Source organism: Pseudophryne corroboree, chromosome 2 (genome assembly GCF_028390025.1).
Source record: "Pseudophryne corroboree isolate aPseCor3 chromosome 2, aPseCor3.hap2, whole genome shotgun sequence".
Lineage (NCBI taxonomy): Eukaryota > Metazoa > Chordata > Amphibia > Anura > Myobatrachidae > Pseudophryne > Pseudophryne corroboree.
This window is the reverse complement of record NC_086445.1, coordinates 229008260-229025574: the sequence shown is the minus strand read 5'-3', so window position 1 is coordinate 229025574 and position 17315 is coordinate 229008260. Positions and strand designations below refer to the sequence as shown.

Here is a 17315-nt window from a genome sequence, read left to right as displayed (position 1 = left end):
GGCGCTAGGGGGGGGCGCCCTGAGCAGCAATAGAAACACCTTGGCTGGCTAAAAATACATAACATATAGCTCCTGGGCTATATGGATGAATTTTAACCCCTGCCAGATTTTCACAAAAAAGCGGGAGAAAGGCCGCCGAGAAGGGGGCGGAGCCTATCTCCTCAGCACACAGGCGCCATTTTCCCTCACAGCTCCGCTGGAAGGATGTCTCCCTGACTCTCCCCTGCAGTCCTGCACTACAGAAACAGGGTAAAAAAGAGAGGGGGGCACTAATTGGCGGGTGATTAACAATACAGCAGCTATAAGGGAGAAACACTTATATAAGGTTGTCCCTATATCTATATATAGCGCTCTGGTGTGTGCTGGCATACTCTCCCTCTGTCTCCCCAAAGGGCTAGTGGGGTCCTGTCCTCTATCAGAGCATTCCCTGTGCGTGTGCTGTGTCGGTACGTTTGTGTCGACATGTATGAGGAGGAAAATGATGTGGAGGCGGGGCAATTGCCTATAATAGAGATGTCACCCCCTAAGGAGTCGACACCTGAGTGGATGGCTTTATGGAAGGATTTACGTGACAGTGTCCGCTCCTTACAAAAGACGGTTGATGACATGAGACAGCCGACTAATCAGCTGGTCCCTGTCCAGGCGTCTCAAAAACCATCAGGGTCTCTAAAAAGGCCGTTACCTCAGGTGGTGGATACTGACGTCGACACGGATACTGACTCCAGTGTCGACGGTGAGGAGACAAACGTGACTTCCAGTAGGGCCACACGTTACATGATCACGGCAATGAGAGAGGTGTTAAACATTTCTGATACTGCAAGTACCACAAAAAAGGGTATTATGTGGGGTGTGAAAAAACTACCTGTAGTTTTTCCTGAATCAGACGAATTAAATGAGGTGTGTGATGAAGCGTGGGTTTCCCCCGATAAAAAACTGATAATTTCTAAAAAGTTATTGGCATTATACCCTTTCCCGCCAGAGGTTAGGGCGCGTTGGGAAACACCCCCTAGAGTGGATAAAGCGCTCACACGCTTATCAAAACAAGTGGCGTTACCGTCTCCTGATACGGCCGCCCTCAAGGAACCAGGTGACAGAAAACTGGAGAATATCCTTAAAAGTATATACACACATACTGGTGTTATACTGCGACCAGCAATCGCCTCAGCCTGGATGTGCAGCGCTGGGGTGGCTTGGTCGGATTCCCTGACTGAAAATATTGATACCCTGGATAGGGACAGTATATTGTTGACTATAGAGCATTTAAAAGATGCATTTCTATATATGCGAGATGCACAGAGGGATATTTCCACTCTGGCTTCAAGAGTGAGTGCGCTGTCCATTTCTGCCAGAAGAGGATTATGGACGCGACAGTGGTCAGGTGATGCGGACTCTAAACGGCATATGGAAATATTGCCTTATAAAGGGGAGGAGTTATTTGGGGTCGGTCTATCGGACCTGGTGGCCACGGCAACTGCTGGGAAATCCACATTTTTACCCCAGGTAACCTCTCAACATAAGAAGACACCGTCTTATCCGGCTCAGTCCTTTCGTCCCCATAAGGGCAAGCGGGCAAAAGGTTCCTCTTTTCTGCCCCGGGGCAGAGGAAGGGGAAAAAGACTGCAACAGACAGCCACTTCCCAGGAACAAAAGCCCTCCCCCGCTTCTGCCAAGTCCTCAGCATGACGCTGGGGCCTTACAAGCGGACTCAGGCACGGTGGGGGCCCGTCTCAAGAATTTCAGCGCGCAGTGGGCTCACTCGCAAGTGGACCCCTGGATCCTGCAAGTAGTATCTCAGGGGTACAAATTGGAGTTCGAGACGTCTCCCCCTCGCCGGTTCCTGAAGTCTGCTTTACCAACGTCTCCCTCCGACAGGGAGGCAGTATTGGAGGCAGTTCACAAGCTGTATTCCCAGCAGGTGATAATCAAGGTACCCCTCCTGCAACAAGGGAAGGGGTATTATTCCACGCTGTTTGTGGTACCGAAGCCGGACTGCTCGGTGAGACCAATTTTAAATCTGAAGTCTTTGAACACTTACATACAGAGGTTCAAATTCAAGATGGAGTCACTCAGAGCAGTGATCGCGAACCTGGAAGAGGGGGACTATATGGTGTCTCTGGACATCAAAGATGCCTACCTCCATGTCCCCATTTACCCTTCTCATCAAGGGTACCTCAGGTTTGTAGTACAAAACTGTCACTATCAGTTTCAGACGCTGCCGTTTGGATTATCCACGGCACCTCGGGTCTTTACCAAGGTAATGGCCGAAATGATGATTCTTCTTCGAAGAAAAGGCGTTTTAATTATCCCTTACTTGGACGATCTCCTGATAAGAGCAAGATCCAGACAACAGTTAGTAGTCGGAGTAGCCCTATCTCAGGTAGTGCTACGGCAGCACGGCTGGATTCTAAATATCCCAAAATCGCAGCTGGTTCCGACAACACGTCTTCTGTTCCTAGGGATGATTCTGGACACAGTCCAGAAAAAGGTGTTCCTTCCGGAGGAGAAAGCCAGGGAGTTATCCGAACTGGTCAGAAACCTCCTGAAACCGGGGCAAGTCTCAGTGCATCAATGCACAAGAGTCTTGGGAAAGATGGTAGCTTCCTACGAAGCGATTCCATTCGGCAGATTCCACGCAAGAACGTTCCAGTGGGATCTGCTGGACAAATGGTCCGGATCGCATCTTCAGATGCATCAGCGGATAACCCTGTCTCCAAGGACAAGGGTGTCTCTTCTGTGGTGGTTGCAGAGGGCTCATCTTCTAGAGGGCCGCAGATTCGGCATTCAGGACTGGGTCCTGGTGACTACGGATGCCAGCCTGAGAGGCTGGGGAGCAGTCACACAAGGAAGAAATTTCCAGGGCTTGTGGTCAAGCCTGGAGACGTCACTTCACATAAATATCCTGGAGCTAAGGGCCATCTACAATGCTCTAAGCCTAGCACGACCTCTGCTTCAAGGTCAGCCGGTGCTGATTCAGTCAGACAACATCACGGCAGTCGCCCACGTAAACAGACAGGGCGGCACAAGAAGCAGGAGGGCAATGGCAGAAGTTGCAAGGATTCTTCGCTGGGCGGAAAATCATGTGATAGCACTGTCAGCAGTGTTCATTCCGGGAGTGGACAACTGGGAAGCAGACTTCCTCAGCAGGCACGACCTCCACCCGGGAGAGTGGGGACTTCACCCAGAAGTCTTCCACATGATTGTGAACCGTTGGGAAAAACCAAAGGTGGACATGATGGCGTCACGCCTCAACAAAAAACTAGACAGGTATTGCGCCAGGTCACGGGACCCTCAGGCAATAGCTGTGGACGCTCTGGTAACACCGTGGGTGTACCAGTCAGTGTATGTGTTCCCTCCTCTGCCTCTCATACCCAAGGTACTGAGAATCATAAGAAGGAGAGGAGTAAGGACTATACTCGTGGCTCCGGATTGGCCAAGAAGGACTTGGTACCCGGAACTTCAAGAGATGCTCACGGAGGACCCGTGGCCTCTACCTCTACGAAGGGACCTGCTCCAGCAGGGGCCCTGTCTGTTCCAAGACTTACCGCAGCTGCGTTTGACGGCATGGCGGTTGAACGCCGGATCCTGAAGGAAAAAGGCATTCCGGATGAGGTCATCCCTATCCTGATAAAAGCCAGGAAGGATGTAACAGTGCAGCATTATCACCGTATTTGGCGTAAATATGTTGCGTGGTGCGAGGCCAGGAAGGCCCCTACAGAGGAATTTCAACTGGGTCGTTTCCTGCATTTCCTGCAAACAGGACTGTCTATGGGCCTAAAATTAGGGTCCATTAAGGTTCAAATTTCGGCCCTGTCGATCTTCTTCCAAAAAGAACTGGCTTCAGTTCCTGAAGTTCAGACGTTTGTCAAAGGGGTGCTGCATATACAGCCTCCTTTTGTGCCTCCAGTGGCACCTTGGGATCTCAATGTGGTTTTGGGGTTCCTAAAATCACATTGGTTTGAACCACTCACCACTGTGGACTTAAAGTATCTCACATGGAAAGTGGTAATGCTATTGGCCCTGGCTTCAGCCAGGCGCGTGTCAGAAATGGCGGCTTTATCCTCTAAAAGCCCTTACCTAATTTTTCATACGGACAGGGCAGAATTGAGGACTCGTCCTCAATTTCTCCCTAAGGTGGTTTCAGCGTTTCACCTGAACCAGCCTATTGTGGTACCTGCGGCTACTAGGGACTTGGAGGACTCCAAGTTACTGGACGTAGTCAGGGCCCTGAAAATATACGTTTACAGGACGGCTGGAGTCAGAAAATCTGACTCGCTGTTTATCCTGTATGCACCCAACAAGCTGGGTGCTCCTGCTTCTAAGCAGACTATTGCTCGTTGGATTTGTAGTACAATTCAGCTTGCACATTCTGTGGCAGGCCTGCCACAGCCAAAATCTGTAAAAGCCCATTCCACACGGAAAGTGGGCTCATCTTGGGCGGCCGCCCGAGGGGTCTCGGCTTTACAACTTTGCCGAGCAGCTACTTGGTCAGGGGCAAATACGTTTGCTAAATTCTACAAATTTGATACCCTGGCTGAGGAGGACCTGGAGTTCTCTCATTCGGTGCTGCAGAGTCATCCGCACTCTCCCGCCCGTTTGGGAGCTTTGGTATAATCCCCATGGTCCTTACGGAGTTCCCAGCATCCACTAGGACGTCAGAGAAAATAAGAATTTACTTACCGATAATTCTATTTCTCATAGTCCGTAGTGGATGCTGGGCGCCCATCCCAAGTGCGGATTGTCTGCAATACTTGTACATAGTTATTGTTAACTAAATCGGGTTATTGTTGTAGTGAGCCATCTTTTCTAGAGGCTCCTCTGTTTATCATACTGTTAACTGGGTTCAGATCACAAGTTATACGGTGTGATTGGTGTGGCTGGTATGAGTCTTACCCGGGATTCAAAATCCTTCCTTATTGTGTACGCTCGTCCGGGCACAGTATCCTAACTGAGGCTTGGAGGAGGGTCATAGGGGGAGGAGCCAGTGCACACCAGGTAGTACTAAAGCTTTCTATTTGTGCCCAGTCTCCTGCGGAGCCGCTATTCCCCATGGTCCTTACGGAGTTCCCAGCATCCACTACGGACTATGAGAAATAGAATTACCGGTAAGTAAATTCTTATTTTTTATCCCTTAATATATAGATGATATGCTTGCGAATCATGTCTAGTTTAGTATAATAAATAAGTGTGCTATTTAGGGGGTTATTCAGACCTGATTGTTCCTCTGCAAATTTGCAGAGGTCTGCGATAAGAAAGCTGCCACCCAGAGTTGAAAACCCGCCGCATGGAAGTCTGAGTACACTGTGCGAAAATCTCGGCGTTCGCCGGTCAGCTGCAAATCCGTTCGCAACTCACTCACCATCTAATGATTTCTTCAGTTTGTACAGTCTGTGCATAGCCCAGGATTTACTCTAGTGCGATAGAAACAGGCTGATCAGGGCCGGAGCGGACATCACACACCCTCCCTGAAAACACTTGGCCACACCTGCGTTTTTCTTGACACTCAGAAAACGTACAGTTTCCACCCCCAAACGTCCGCTTCCTGTCAATCAACTTGCGTATGGCTAGCGATCAAAAAAGTCGCTAGATTTTTGTTGCAGTTTGACCTCGCGCATGCGTACTACGATCCGTATGATAATCGTCTGGCTTGTGAATTTGCACAACAGCGATCAGGTCTGAATAACCCATTTAGTTACCACCATAAATAGCGGCATGTCTAGGTAAAAGACTTCTTGGATATCTCACCTAAATCTAGTGGAGGAAGAGTGCACTGGTATATGTCCTGTAAGGGACCTATTTTTAGCTTCTGTTTATATTCTGAAACCTGCGTTCTCCTGTTTAGGCCTGGCATACATGCACAAAGTACTTTGCTAAATGTAATAAGATCATGAAGGAAGTCTGTAGAGCAAATGCAACCTGGTTCATGGAATGTCTTCTTCCCATGTCCTTTTCAGGCCTTCATAATATTTTAAGTATTTATGTTTTGTTTTTGTTTCATTGTCTTTCTATCAGATAGAACATTTATATGGCCTTACGGTTTTCGAGAATTATTTGTATGCTACAAATACGGACCATGCCAATGTGCAGCAGAAAACCAGCGTGATCCGTGTTAATCGGTTCAACAGTACAGAGCACCAGGTTGTGACCAGGGTAGATAAAGGTGGCGCTCTACACATTTACCACCAACGGAGGCAGCCAACTGGTAAGACAGATCCCAAAGGAGTGTGAGCATATGTATGTAACTTTTATTCTGTACCTGTGTGTAGTGTGATTATGAAGTGTGTATATATTTATATTGTATACAGGCTAGACAAGCTGTGGAACTACATATCTCCGCGTGCTCTGACAGTTTTGCTGTTAAGACATGCTGAACCTATGGCAAGACATGCTGGTTTATGTAGTTCCACAGCTGCTGGAGTGCCACAGGTTGCCTACCCATGTTCTATAATATGATATTTCTAGCTCTGTATAGCCTAAATACAGCATAAAGCCTCTGTATTGGTTAATAACCTAAATTTGTAGCTCAAGATACTCCAGTTACTGTTGAACTATATATCCTATTAGCAAAACTGCGGCAGGACTTGCTGGGATGTGTAGTCCCACATCGGCTGCAGAGCCATTTATTGCCTACCCCTGGCCTAGGGTTAGAATGGCGATGTATGTCAAGAGCTGTTATATAGCACTGGATATAGCAATTATTAAGAGCAGCATTGTAAAGCTGCCCACACAATATACAATAGTTGGCCAGATTTGCCATTAATCAGATGATTAGCCTTTTTCATATCTTAATATACACAGTAGGCAATATCACGCACAATGTCGCTCATTTTCAGCCTTCTGAGCGATATCGTGTGTGATGTCACCCATTGTGTATGCTGCGGACGATGAACAAAGCTCGGTCCCGTGTATTGTTATCGTCCCCCTATTGTCAGATGCTGCATGCACGGGCCAGCTGCGGCATGATGTCACTGTACGATATTGTTTGCTATGCACACTGTCGGCGGCCCAGGAGGGGAGGGGAAACAATATGCGATATTGCTCATGGAACATATCGTGTAGTGTGTACGGACCGTATACATAAGCGTTTTGCTAATAAAATGGTCAAAAACAACCAGAAGTGTTGAGCTTTGATTTAAGCGATCAGTTAATCTTGACGAGATATTGCCCTAAATGTCTGGATATCGTGCAGTGCATTGTGCATTCTTCATGTAAATCTAGTTGTAATTTTTTTTTTTCTATATGTGGTCATGTAGTTATTAGAGCTTAATTACATTTCCCAAACTTCTATCTAATATTCATAGAAACATAGACTTTGACAGCAGATAAGAATCACTTGGCCCATCTAGTCTGCCCCCCCTTTTTTTTAATCATATTTTTTTTAATCTCAAAGCTTATTTGATCCTCATTTCTTTGTAAGGATATCCTTATGTCTATCCCATGCATGTTTAAATTGCTCTACTGTCTTAGCCCCTACCACCTCTGATGGGAGGCTATTCCACTTGTCCACTACCCTTTCTGTGAAGTAATTTTTCATAAAATTTCCCCTGAACCCCCTTCCCCCTCCAGTCTCAGTGCATGTCCTCGTGTCCTATTGCTTATTTTCATTTGGAGAATGTTCCCCTCCTGGACTTTGTTAAAACCTTTGATATATTTGAAAGTTTTATATCATGTCCCCCCCCATTTCCCTTCTCTGCTCCAAACTATACATATTGAGATTTCTTAGTCTTTCTGGGTATGTTTTGTGATGTAGGCTATGCACCATTTTAGTTGCCCTTCTTTATACAGTGTCTAATGTATTAATATCCTTTTGAAGATATGGCCTCCAGAATTGAACACCGTATTCTAGATGAGGCCGTACCAATGACCTATACAGTGGCATTATTACATCTTTCTTTCTGCTGCTGATTACTCTCCCGATGCAGCCAAGCGTCTGACCAGCCTTCCTCATTGCTTTGTTTCATTGCTTACCTGTCTTTAAGTCACCTGAAATAGTGACTCCTAGATCCCTTTCCTCCTCAGTAGTTTCCAGTATAGTGCCATTAATACTATATTTAGCCTTTTGGATTTTTAAGATCCAAGTTCATGATTTTAGATTTTTTTGGGGCATTAAACTGTAATTGCCACACTCTTGACCATTCCTCTTGTCTACCTAGATCCTCAATCATTTGTTTGACCCCACCTGGTGTGTCTACCCTGTTTGCATACCTTTTGTGTCATCTGCAAAAAGGCATACTTTCCCTTTAATGCCATTTGCAATGTCACCAATAAAGATATTAAAAAGCACTGGTCCATGTACAGATCCCTGGGGTACTCCACTGGTAACGTCCCTCCTGTGAATGCACTCCATTTACCACAACTCTGTTTTCTATCCTGCAACCAAGATCTTATCCATTCAATAATCCTAGTATCCAATCCCAAGCTTTCAAGTTTATTTAGCAGTCTTTGATGTGGAACAGTGTCAAAACCCTTACTAAAGTCTAGATAAGCTATATCCACGGCTCCACCTTTATCCATCACTTTAGTCACACAATAAGATTTGTTTGACATGATCTCTCCCCAGTGAATCCATGCTGTTTGGTATCCTGTAAATAGCTAGATGTGAGATCTACAATTCTTTATTTTAAGAGTGTTTCCATCAATTTCCCTACTACTGATGTAAGACTCGCTGGTCTGTAGTTGTTTGCCTCTTCCTTTCTTCCACTTTTGTGCAGTGGGACTACGTTCGCTCTTTTTCAGTCCTCTGGAATTACTCCTGTAGCTAATGACTGGTTGAATAATTCTGTAAATGGTGCTACCAGCACCTCTTTAAATTCTTTTAGTATCCTTTTTATGTATCCCATCTGGCCCCATAGATCTGTCCACTCTCCGCTTTAAAAGTTCTGTTAGGACCTTCTCGTCTATAAATGTACTTGTTTCATTTTCCTGAATATCCCTGCAACTTAACTGTGGCCCCTTCCCCTCATGTCATTTATTGGCCATCCCCATAAGAATAAATTCTTCCAAATGGAAATGTACAATGTAAATGTATACATTGGAGTAACCATTCCTCAGAGGCAGAGCTCAAAGATTGTGTTGTCAGACTTTTGTACGGTACATCCGTGAAAATTCACCTGGCCTAATTAAGATATTGATAAATAGTGTTTTTATAAAGTCACATAAATTGCCAGATGCCAAAATACCAACCACTGCTATGAAAGCCATTGTTGCAATTTTTTTTTTTTTTTTTTGTTACTAGCAGTTCATCAAATTTGCTTTTTTTTAAACACTTAGAAAGCAAAGGCAGTTACAGGATTTTAAGAGCCTGTAATGCTCATTACAGTAAATACGTTTTTCCTTTGTGGTAGATAGTTTCCTTTTGTTATTGCTTGACTTTTGTAGACTGATTATTCACTGCATCCTCTTGCTTTGTATAATCAAACAGCTGTGTGATGATAAAACGGACCTTGCACATAAAGGGAGACTACATAAAATTGTGTTCTCTGTCTTTACTATTGCTTGTTCCGTTTAGTAAACATGGAGCTGTTTTTTTATTTTTATTTTTTATTTGTACAGTAGCTGTAGATAAGGATTGTTTTTTTCTAGATTTGTATATTTGCTTGCAATATATTAAAATAGTTGTACACCTCCATTTTACTTAAATTTACGGTCTTGTACACAGTGCTTTTTTTTTCTAATGGTCCTCAGTGATACCAGCAACTTTTTCTGGTATAACTATTAAATAAAGGGACCTGCCAGGTCACCTCAGCCGCTCTGCCCTTCTCTCTTGTTACACTTATCCCCATTGTTTCCAGTCCTATTCATTCCCGCTCCTGTGTGCACGTTGGGTATGAAATGGATGGGCCACAACCGCAATTTGATCAATCATGCACGTTTAATGTACATCAGGCTCCAATTTTATAATAATAGACTCAAGGGTGTGTTAACAGAGGAGGGAGGCCTGTGGTCACTAGGGGACCGTAGCGCTGTCCCATAGTCTAGTGCGCATGTGCAGGTCTCTGGGAAAATAGCACAGTGGTCATTTTCTCAGTGATTTTTCTACTGCGCATGCGTGAAATGCCTGGAGCATGGCTGCCGCACCATTATCCCGATTGTTTCTGCAGAGCTGTTTCTGCCGACACGGGATTCTGGAGGGTAAGTATTGAAAAACTGGGTGCAGTGTGGGGCCACCCTGGACCCCAGGGGCCTGTGTTCAACACACAGTCTGCACCCATTATAGATACATCAGTGAATAGACTCTGAATTCTTAAATTAGTCCCATTTAAAAGGGGGCAATATTACTAATTTATAGCAAATTAACATCTAAAAGCACCTGATCTAATTATATATAGTATATAATTGTCTTAAAACTTCCTTCAAAGCTGATTGGTTGCCATGGGCAACTTCTCCACTGGTCCTTTTCTCCACGCTTTTCACTGCTTCATGAACAGACCCCTAAGTCAGTATTGGTCCAGTAGATGACAATGTCAATAAGGGGGCTGGAAGGATTACATTTCCGTTCCACTCACTTATCCAGTTAACTTTAGTAGAATTATGGGTATATAAGGTGCTATGCAGCACCCCTATACAAGCTAACACCTGCCGAAACGCGCATACGTAATTTAATGATCCAGGTCCCGTGCACAGGACCCCGACCTACTGCACATTTACACAATAAATATTTGGATTTTAAACTTGCCATATTTCTATGTCTGATTAATGTAACTCTGCTATATAAGGAATAGTGTTACTTTGTTTTGTTGTACATTCTATTGCATATCTGTTGAGTAAGGGATGATTATGCTGTTGCGTGCCACTTACATCTAAGTGGGCACATATTACCTGGGCAATATAATGCTATACCATTAGCTGAGCAGAACAGATGCTGCACCCTTGTGTATCTACTTTTTGATGATATTTAGATCACAGAGGCAGACTGTATAACCACACATACTGCATATTATTGCTCATATTGCATTGCATTATATTTGTTAACGTTTTGCCTGTAATTCTTTCCCACACCACAGATTTCTGGTATATTTGTTTTATTGTAGACCATCTATCATACACTTTGTGTTGCAAAACAGAGTGCCCTATACCTTGTTAACCTAAAATAAATTCTTTGTACAAATTCAATAAAAACAGCCATGATAAATTGCAATTAACAGGATAGTTCCCTATCCGTTATTGCCAATTGCTCACAACGCTGGCTGATAAAAATGTAGCAATTTCTATCACACATGTTATATTCAAAATCCCACATTTTTGGGTCTGCTACTGAGATGATGACATATATATGTGTGTGTATATGTATGTAAATATATGTGTGTATATATATATTTATATAGATTTATAATATGTGTATATGTGTGTGTAATATATACTGTGTGTGTATATATATATATATATATATATATATATATATATATATATATATAGAATATGGATGGCTTGTAGTAGTGGGAGACATCCCTCTGCTCCCATAGGACAAACACAGGCGGCTCTCCACGGACTTGAACAAATGGTGATGTTTATAGGTTTTACCTATAAACATCACCATTTGTTCAAGTCCGTGGAGTGCCGCCTGTGTTTGTCCTATGGGAGCAGAGGGATGTCTTCCACTACTACAAGCCATCCATATTCTATACTTGCAAGGAGGGCACCCCGGCCATATGTGTTTTACATGAGTGCCTACTGCAACACACAGAGATATATAGATATATAAATATATATAGATCTATATAGATATGTATAGATATATAATATAAGATAAAATAGGTTGAGTATCCCTTATTCAAAGTCGAAAATCACACATTGGTTCCCCTGCTGAGATAATGACACGTATATATGTATATTATATATATATATATATATATATATCTCAATATCTATATATCTATCTCTATATAATATATAGTGTCAGTATCTCGGTAGGGGACCCAAAAATGTGGTATTTTGGATAAGGGATACTCAACCTGTCTGTCTGTCTGTCTATCTATCTATCTATCTATCTATCTATCTATCTATCTATCTATCTATCTATCTATCTATCTATCTATCTATCCTATCTAATCTATCCTATCTATCCTATCTATCCTATCTATCCTATCTATCCTATCTATCCTATCTATCCTATCTATCCTATCTATCCTATCTATCCTATCTATCCTATCTATCCAATCTATCCAATCTATCCAATCTATCCAATCTATCTAATCTATCTAATCTATCTAATCTATCTAATCTATCTAATCTATCTAATCTATCTAATCTATCTAATCTATCTAATCTATCTAATCTATCTAATCTATCTAATCTATCTAATCTATCTAATCTATCTAATCTATCTAATCTATCTAATCTATCTAATCTATCTAATCTATCTAATCTATCTAATCTATCTAATCTATCTAATCTATCTAATCTATCTAATCTATCTAATCTATCTAATCTATCTAATCTATCTAATCTATCTAATCTATCTAATCTATCTAATCTATCTAATCTATCTAATCTATCTAATCTATCTAATCTATCTAATCTATCTAATCTATCTAATCTATCTAATCTATCTAATCTATCTAATCTATCTAATCTATCTAATCTATCTAATCTATCTAATCTATCTAATCTATCTAATCTATCTAATCTATCTAATCTATCTAATCTATCTAATCTATCTAATCTATCTAATCTATCTAATCTATCTAATCTATCTAATCTATCTAATCTATCTAATCTATCTAATCTATCTAATCTATCTAATCTATCTAATCTATCTAATCTATCTAATCTATCTAATCTATCTAATCTATCTAATCTATCTAATCTATCTAATCTATCTAATCTATCTAATCTATCTAATCTATCTAATCTATCTAATCTAGCTAATCTATCTAATCTAGCTAATCTAGCTAATCTAGCTAATCTAGCTAATCTAGCTAATCTAGCTAATCTAGCTAATCTAGCTAATCTAGCTAATCTAGCTAATCTAGCTAATCTAGCTAATCTAGCTAATCTAGCTAATCTAGCTAATCTAGCTAATCTAGCTAATCTAGCTAATCTAGCTAATCTAGCTAATCTAGCTAATCTAGCTAATCTAGCTAATCTAGCTAATCTAGCTAATCTAGCTAATCTAGCTAATCTAGCTAATCTAGCTAATCTAGCTAATCTAGCTAATCTAGCTAATCTAGCTAAATCTCAGTAGGGATACCAAAAATGTGTGATTTTGGATAAGGGGATACTCTGCCTATATCACACAAACATACATGTTACTGTATAATTTATTTTGCTAGAAAATTAAGATGGGTACACACTGAGCGATATGCCGTCTGATCCGGCAGACAGAACCAAAATATCACTCAAATTGGCGCATATGGGGGGTCATTCCGAGTTGTTCGCTCGCTAGCAGATTTTAGCAGCATTGCACACGCTAAGCCGCCGCCCTCTGGGAATGTATCTTATCTTAGCAGAATTGCGAACGAAAGATTAGCAGAATTGCGAATAGAAATTTCTTAGCAGTTTCTGAGTAGCTCCAGACCTACTCGCAGATTGCGATCAGCTCAGGCCGTTTCGTTCCTGGTTTGACGTCACACACACGGCCAGCTACTCCCCCCGTTTCTCCAGACACTCCCACGTTTTTCCATGACACACCTGGGTTTTTTTCCGCACACTCCCAGAAAACGTCCAGTTTCCGCCCAGAAACACCCATTTCCTGTCAATCACACTCCGATCACTTCAACGATGAAAATTCTTTGTTCGGACGTAAGTAAATCTACTAAGTTTTGTGCTAAAATACTTAGCGCATGCGCACTGCGTACCATGCGCATGCACATTTTAGCCTTAATCGCTCCGTTGCGAAAATCGGCAACGAGCGATCAACTCGGAATGACCCCCATTGGGCAGTGTATATGCCCGATATGCAGGTGCCTGTGAGCACTAGCCTCATCGTCAGGTTTGATGTGCTGCATATGATATCGCTAGCGACACCACGTATGTTAATGAAGGATGGAAAAGTGGTCGTTTCGCCTTTCATTAACATCGCTCAGTGTGTACCCAGGTTTCCGATGTTGACGTATCAGCTGGGTGCACATCGCTCCAGTGTATACCCAGGTTGCTGCTCGAAAAAGATTGCTATCTCATGCAGTTTTAGATGGCTGGAAAACAGGCAATAAATTCAAACTATCTGCTGGATGACTTTACCTCTTTGTTCTAAGAAACAATAATTGCAATAAAATGAAACCTAATACTTTTAGTAACATGTATTTACCAAAATACAATCATTTTAAAAGCTTGTTTTTTCGTTACGTAGTTCTGCAAGTAGTAATATTATATTTCTATTTTGGATATTGCCTATTTTCGAAGCTTATGTAATATATCACTTAGAATTTAATATCGTGAGCAATAATGGCTGCAGTAGTAATTTGTGATTAAGGGTATATTCATGAAGCAGTGAAAAGTGTGGAGAAGTGAGCTAGTGGAGACGTTGCCCATGGCAACCAATCAGCTGCTACAGATGGAGCCTTGCTCATCTATAACATCTATGGCGTTTGTCCCGATCACGGAGTCGCAGTGTGACTGGTCTCAGGGTGGTGCATAGAGCTTAGTGTGGCGTACTTTACTGTACAAATCTGTGGCTATGTTTGCCTAGTGGTATCCCCAATGGTTAGCATGTGCTTCACCATTCTTTGTGTAATAACGACTCTATCTGCATCCGAAATGAAACGTTAGTGTTTTCTATAAAAACACTGTAGCAGAGTATTTTGTATGCCAATACAGTCGCAATCACACACAGTATATAGGCATGCTGCATATCATTTTAATCAGCAGAAGCTGCGTGTGCGTCCTATTACATTGATTTACATCTAAGACACATTTTCGCAAATAAAGACGGTCTTTGCTACGGAGACCCGCCGCGGTATGGTGTGATTTCAAGGGCTGTTTAGAGTGACTGCAGCAAGGATGTAAGAGGACACATCTGTAGTTTGGCTCAGTATCTCCAATGCACACAAAGAAAAGCACATTTCAGAGTTCTACACAGCTTGGCATAGTGGTATCACCGATGCTTGCCATGCCCTTGAGCTAGGATTAGATTCCCGCAAAGGACACAATTGTATTGTATATATGTGTAAAGATTAGCATCCACAGTTGTTTTTTCTAATTTTGCCAAAACAAGTCCGGTCATACTTTGTATACAGTCTCAGACATGCATACAGATATACAGTCAAAATTAGAAAAAAAATGTAGGTGCTACTTAGTACACAAATATACAAGTGTGACTCTTCAAATTACGAGAGTCTTATCTTTACGAGACTAAGCAATGGACCATGGCTTTAACACATAAGTTTGCGTCTGTATACACTATTTTTATTTATTTATTGATTTATTTTTTTAGTCCCGAAAGAATTCATATTTTCTACAGTGTCCCTTTATTTACAGTACGCTATACATTTCAAGTTCCTGATTGACTCTCTCCGTGTGACCTTTTGTCTGTGTGTATAAAATTACAGTTGTCACTGGCCATTTGCCAGAGCTTGCTAAGGGTACACTATTACAGTACGATTACTATACTGCAGGGGCGGCCAGACTTTTGGAGTTGGTGATCTACTGTGAAAGCTAAAAAGCTTTTGTGATCTACCTAGGAGGAATAATAGCGCGCGTCGCAGGCGCGCGAAAAAAGGGTGTGGCATAACAAAAAGTGGGCGTGGTATAACAAAAAGTGGGCGTGGTATAACTAAAAAAAGGGACGTAGCCTTGCTGCGCAGAGTGTAATGACTGCCTCACACGAAATAACACATTGGCCCCCACAGGTAAAAACCTCAAACACATGCCCCCTCAGTGCCAGATACACATGCCCCCACAGTGCAATGTGCCCACAGTGCCAGATATGCCCCCACAGTGCCAGATACAGATATGCCCCCACAGTGCCATGTGCCCACAGTGCCATGTGCCCACAGTGCCAGATATGCCCCCACAGTGCCAGATTACAGATATGCCCCCACAGTGCCAGATATGCCCCCACAGTGCCAGATATGCCCCCACAGTGCCATGTGCCCGCAGAGCCAGATATGCCCCCAGTGCCACATATGACCCCACAGTGCCAGATATGCCCCCACAGTGCCAGATTACAGATATGCCCCCACAGCGCCAGATTACAGATATGCCCCCACAGTGCCATGTGCCCGCAGTGCCACATATGACCCCACAGTGCCAGATATGCCCCCACAGTGCCAGATACAGATATGCCCCGACAGCGCCAGATTACAGATATGCCCCCACAGTGCCAGATATGCCCCCACAGTGCCATGTGCCCGCAGAGCCAGATATGCCCCCACAGTGCCACATATGACCCCACAGTGCCAGATATGCCCCCACAGTGCCAGATTACAGATATGCCCCCACAGCGCCAGATTACAGATATGCCCCCACAGTGCCATTTGCCTGCAGAGCCAGATATGCCCCCAGTGCCACATATGACCCCACAGTGCCAGATATGCCCCCACAGTGCCAGATATGCCCCCACAGTGCCATGTGCCCAGTGCCAGATATGCCCTCAGTGCCATGTGCCCACAGTGCCAGATATGCCCCCACAGTGCCAGATATGCCCCACAGTGCCATGTGCCCGCAGAGCCAGATATGCCCCCAGTGCCACATATGACCCCACAGTGCCAGATATGCCCCCACAGTACCAGATGTGCCCCCACAGTGCCATGTGCCCAGTGCCAGATATGCCCTCACAGTGCCATGTGCCCACAGTGCCAGATATGCCCCCACAGTGCTAGATATGCCCCCACAGTGCCATGTGCCCGCAGAGCCAGATATGCCCCCAGTGCCACATATGACCCCACAGTGCCAGATATGCCCCCACTGAGCTATGTGCCCCCACAGTGCCAGATATGCCCCCATAGAAGAGCTCACCGTGCTGTGTGTGGAGAGCGCAGCGCAGCGCGCGCTTCTCCTGTCTGCCGCTCTGCCTCCTCAGTCTGATCTCCGGCGGTGACGGCAGCATGTATGGCTCAAATCAGGTGCTGGTCCGCGAGCTCTCATTGGCTAACGAACCGGCACCTGATTTGAGCTATACACTCGGCCGTCACTGCCGCAGACCAGACTGAGGAGGCAGAGTGGCAGGCAGGAGAGGCGCGGCTTCGGGTGGCTGGGCGGCGGATCGCGATCGACTGGTCGCATGTCCGCGATCGACCAGTCGATCGCGATCGACTGTTTGGCCACCCCTGCTATACTGTATATCCATCGGCCGCTATGTGCTCTACAATACTGGATTAGTGGAGCATTAGCCACCCAGTGGTGAATATGTGTTTTGCATGCTGTGTATGTTGTCACACCTC

The 17315-nt window shown here is 43.7% G+C and overlaps 1 protein-coding gene across 5 annotated transcripts in view; it reads left to right on the top strand.

Annotated features, from left to right (window-relative positions):
* LRP1 (LDL receptor related protein 1) overlaps positions 1-17315 on the top strand; it is a 486645-nt gene that overhangs the window by 201528 nt on the left and 267802 nt on the right. For all 5 annotated transcript variants that reach the window (XM_063952427.1, XM_063952428.1, XM_063952429.1 and 2 more), the window contains one exon: positions 6010-6199. In XM_063952427.1, the coding sequence (XP_063808497.1) occupies positions 6010-6199 (190 nt within the window). The remainder of the gene's footprint in view (positions 1-6009; positions 6200-17315) is intronic.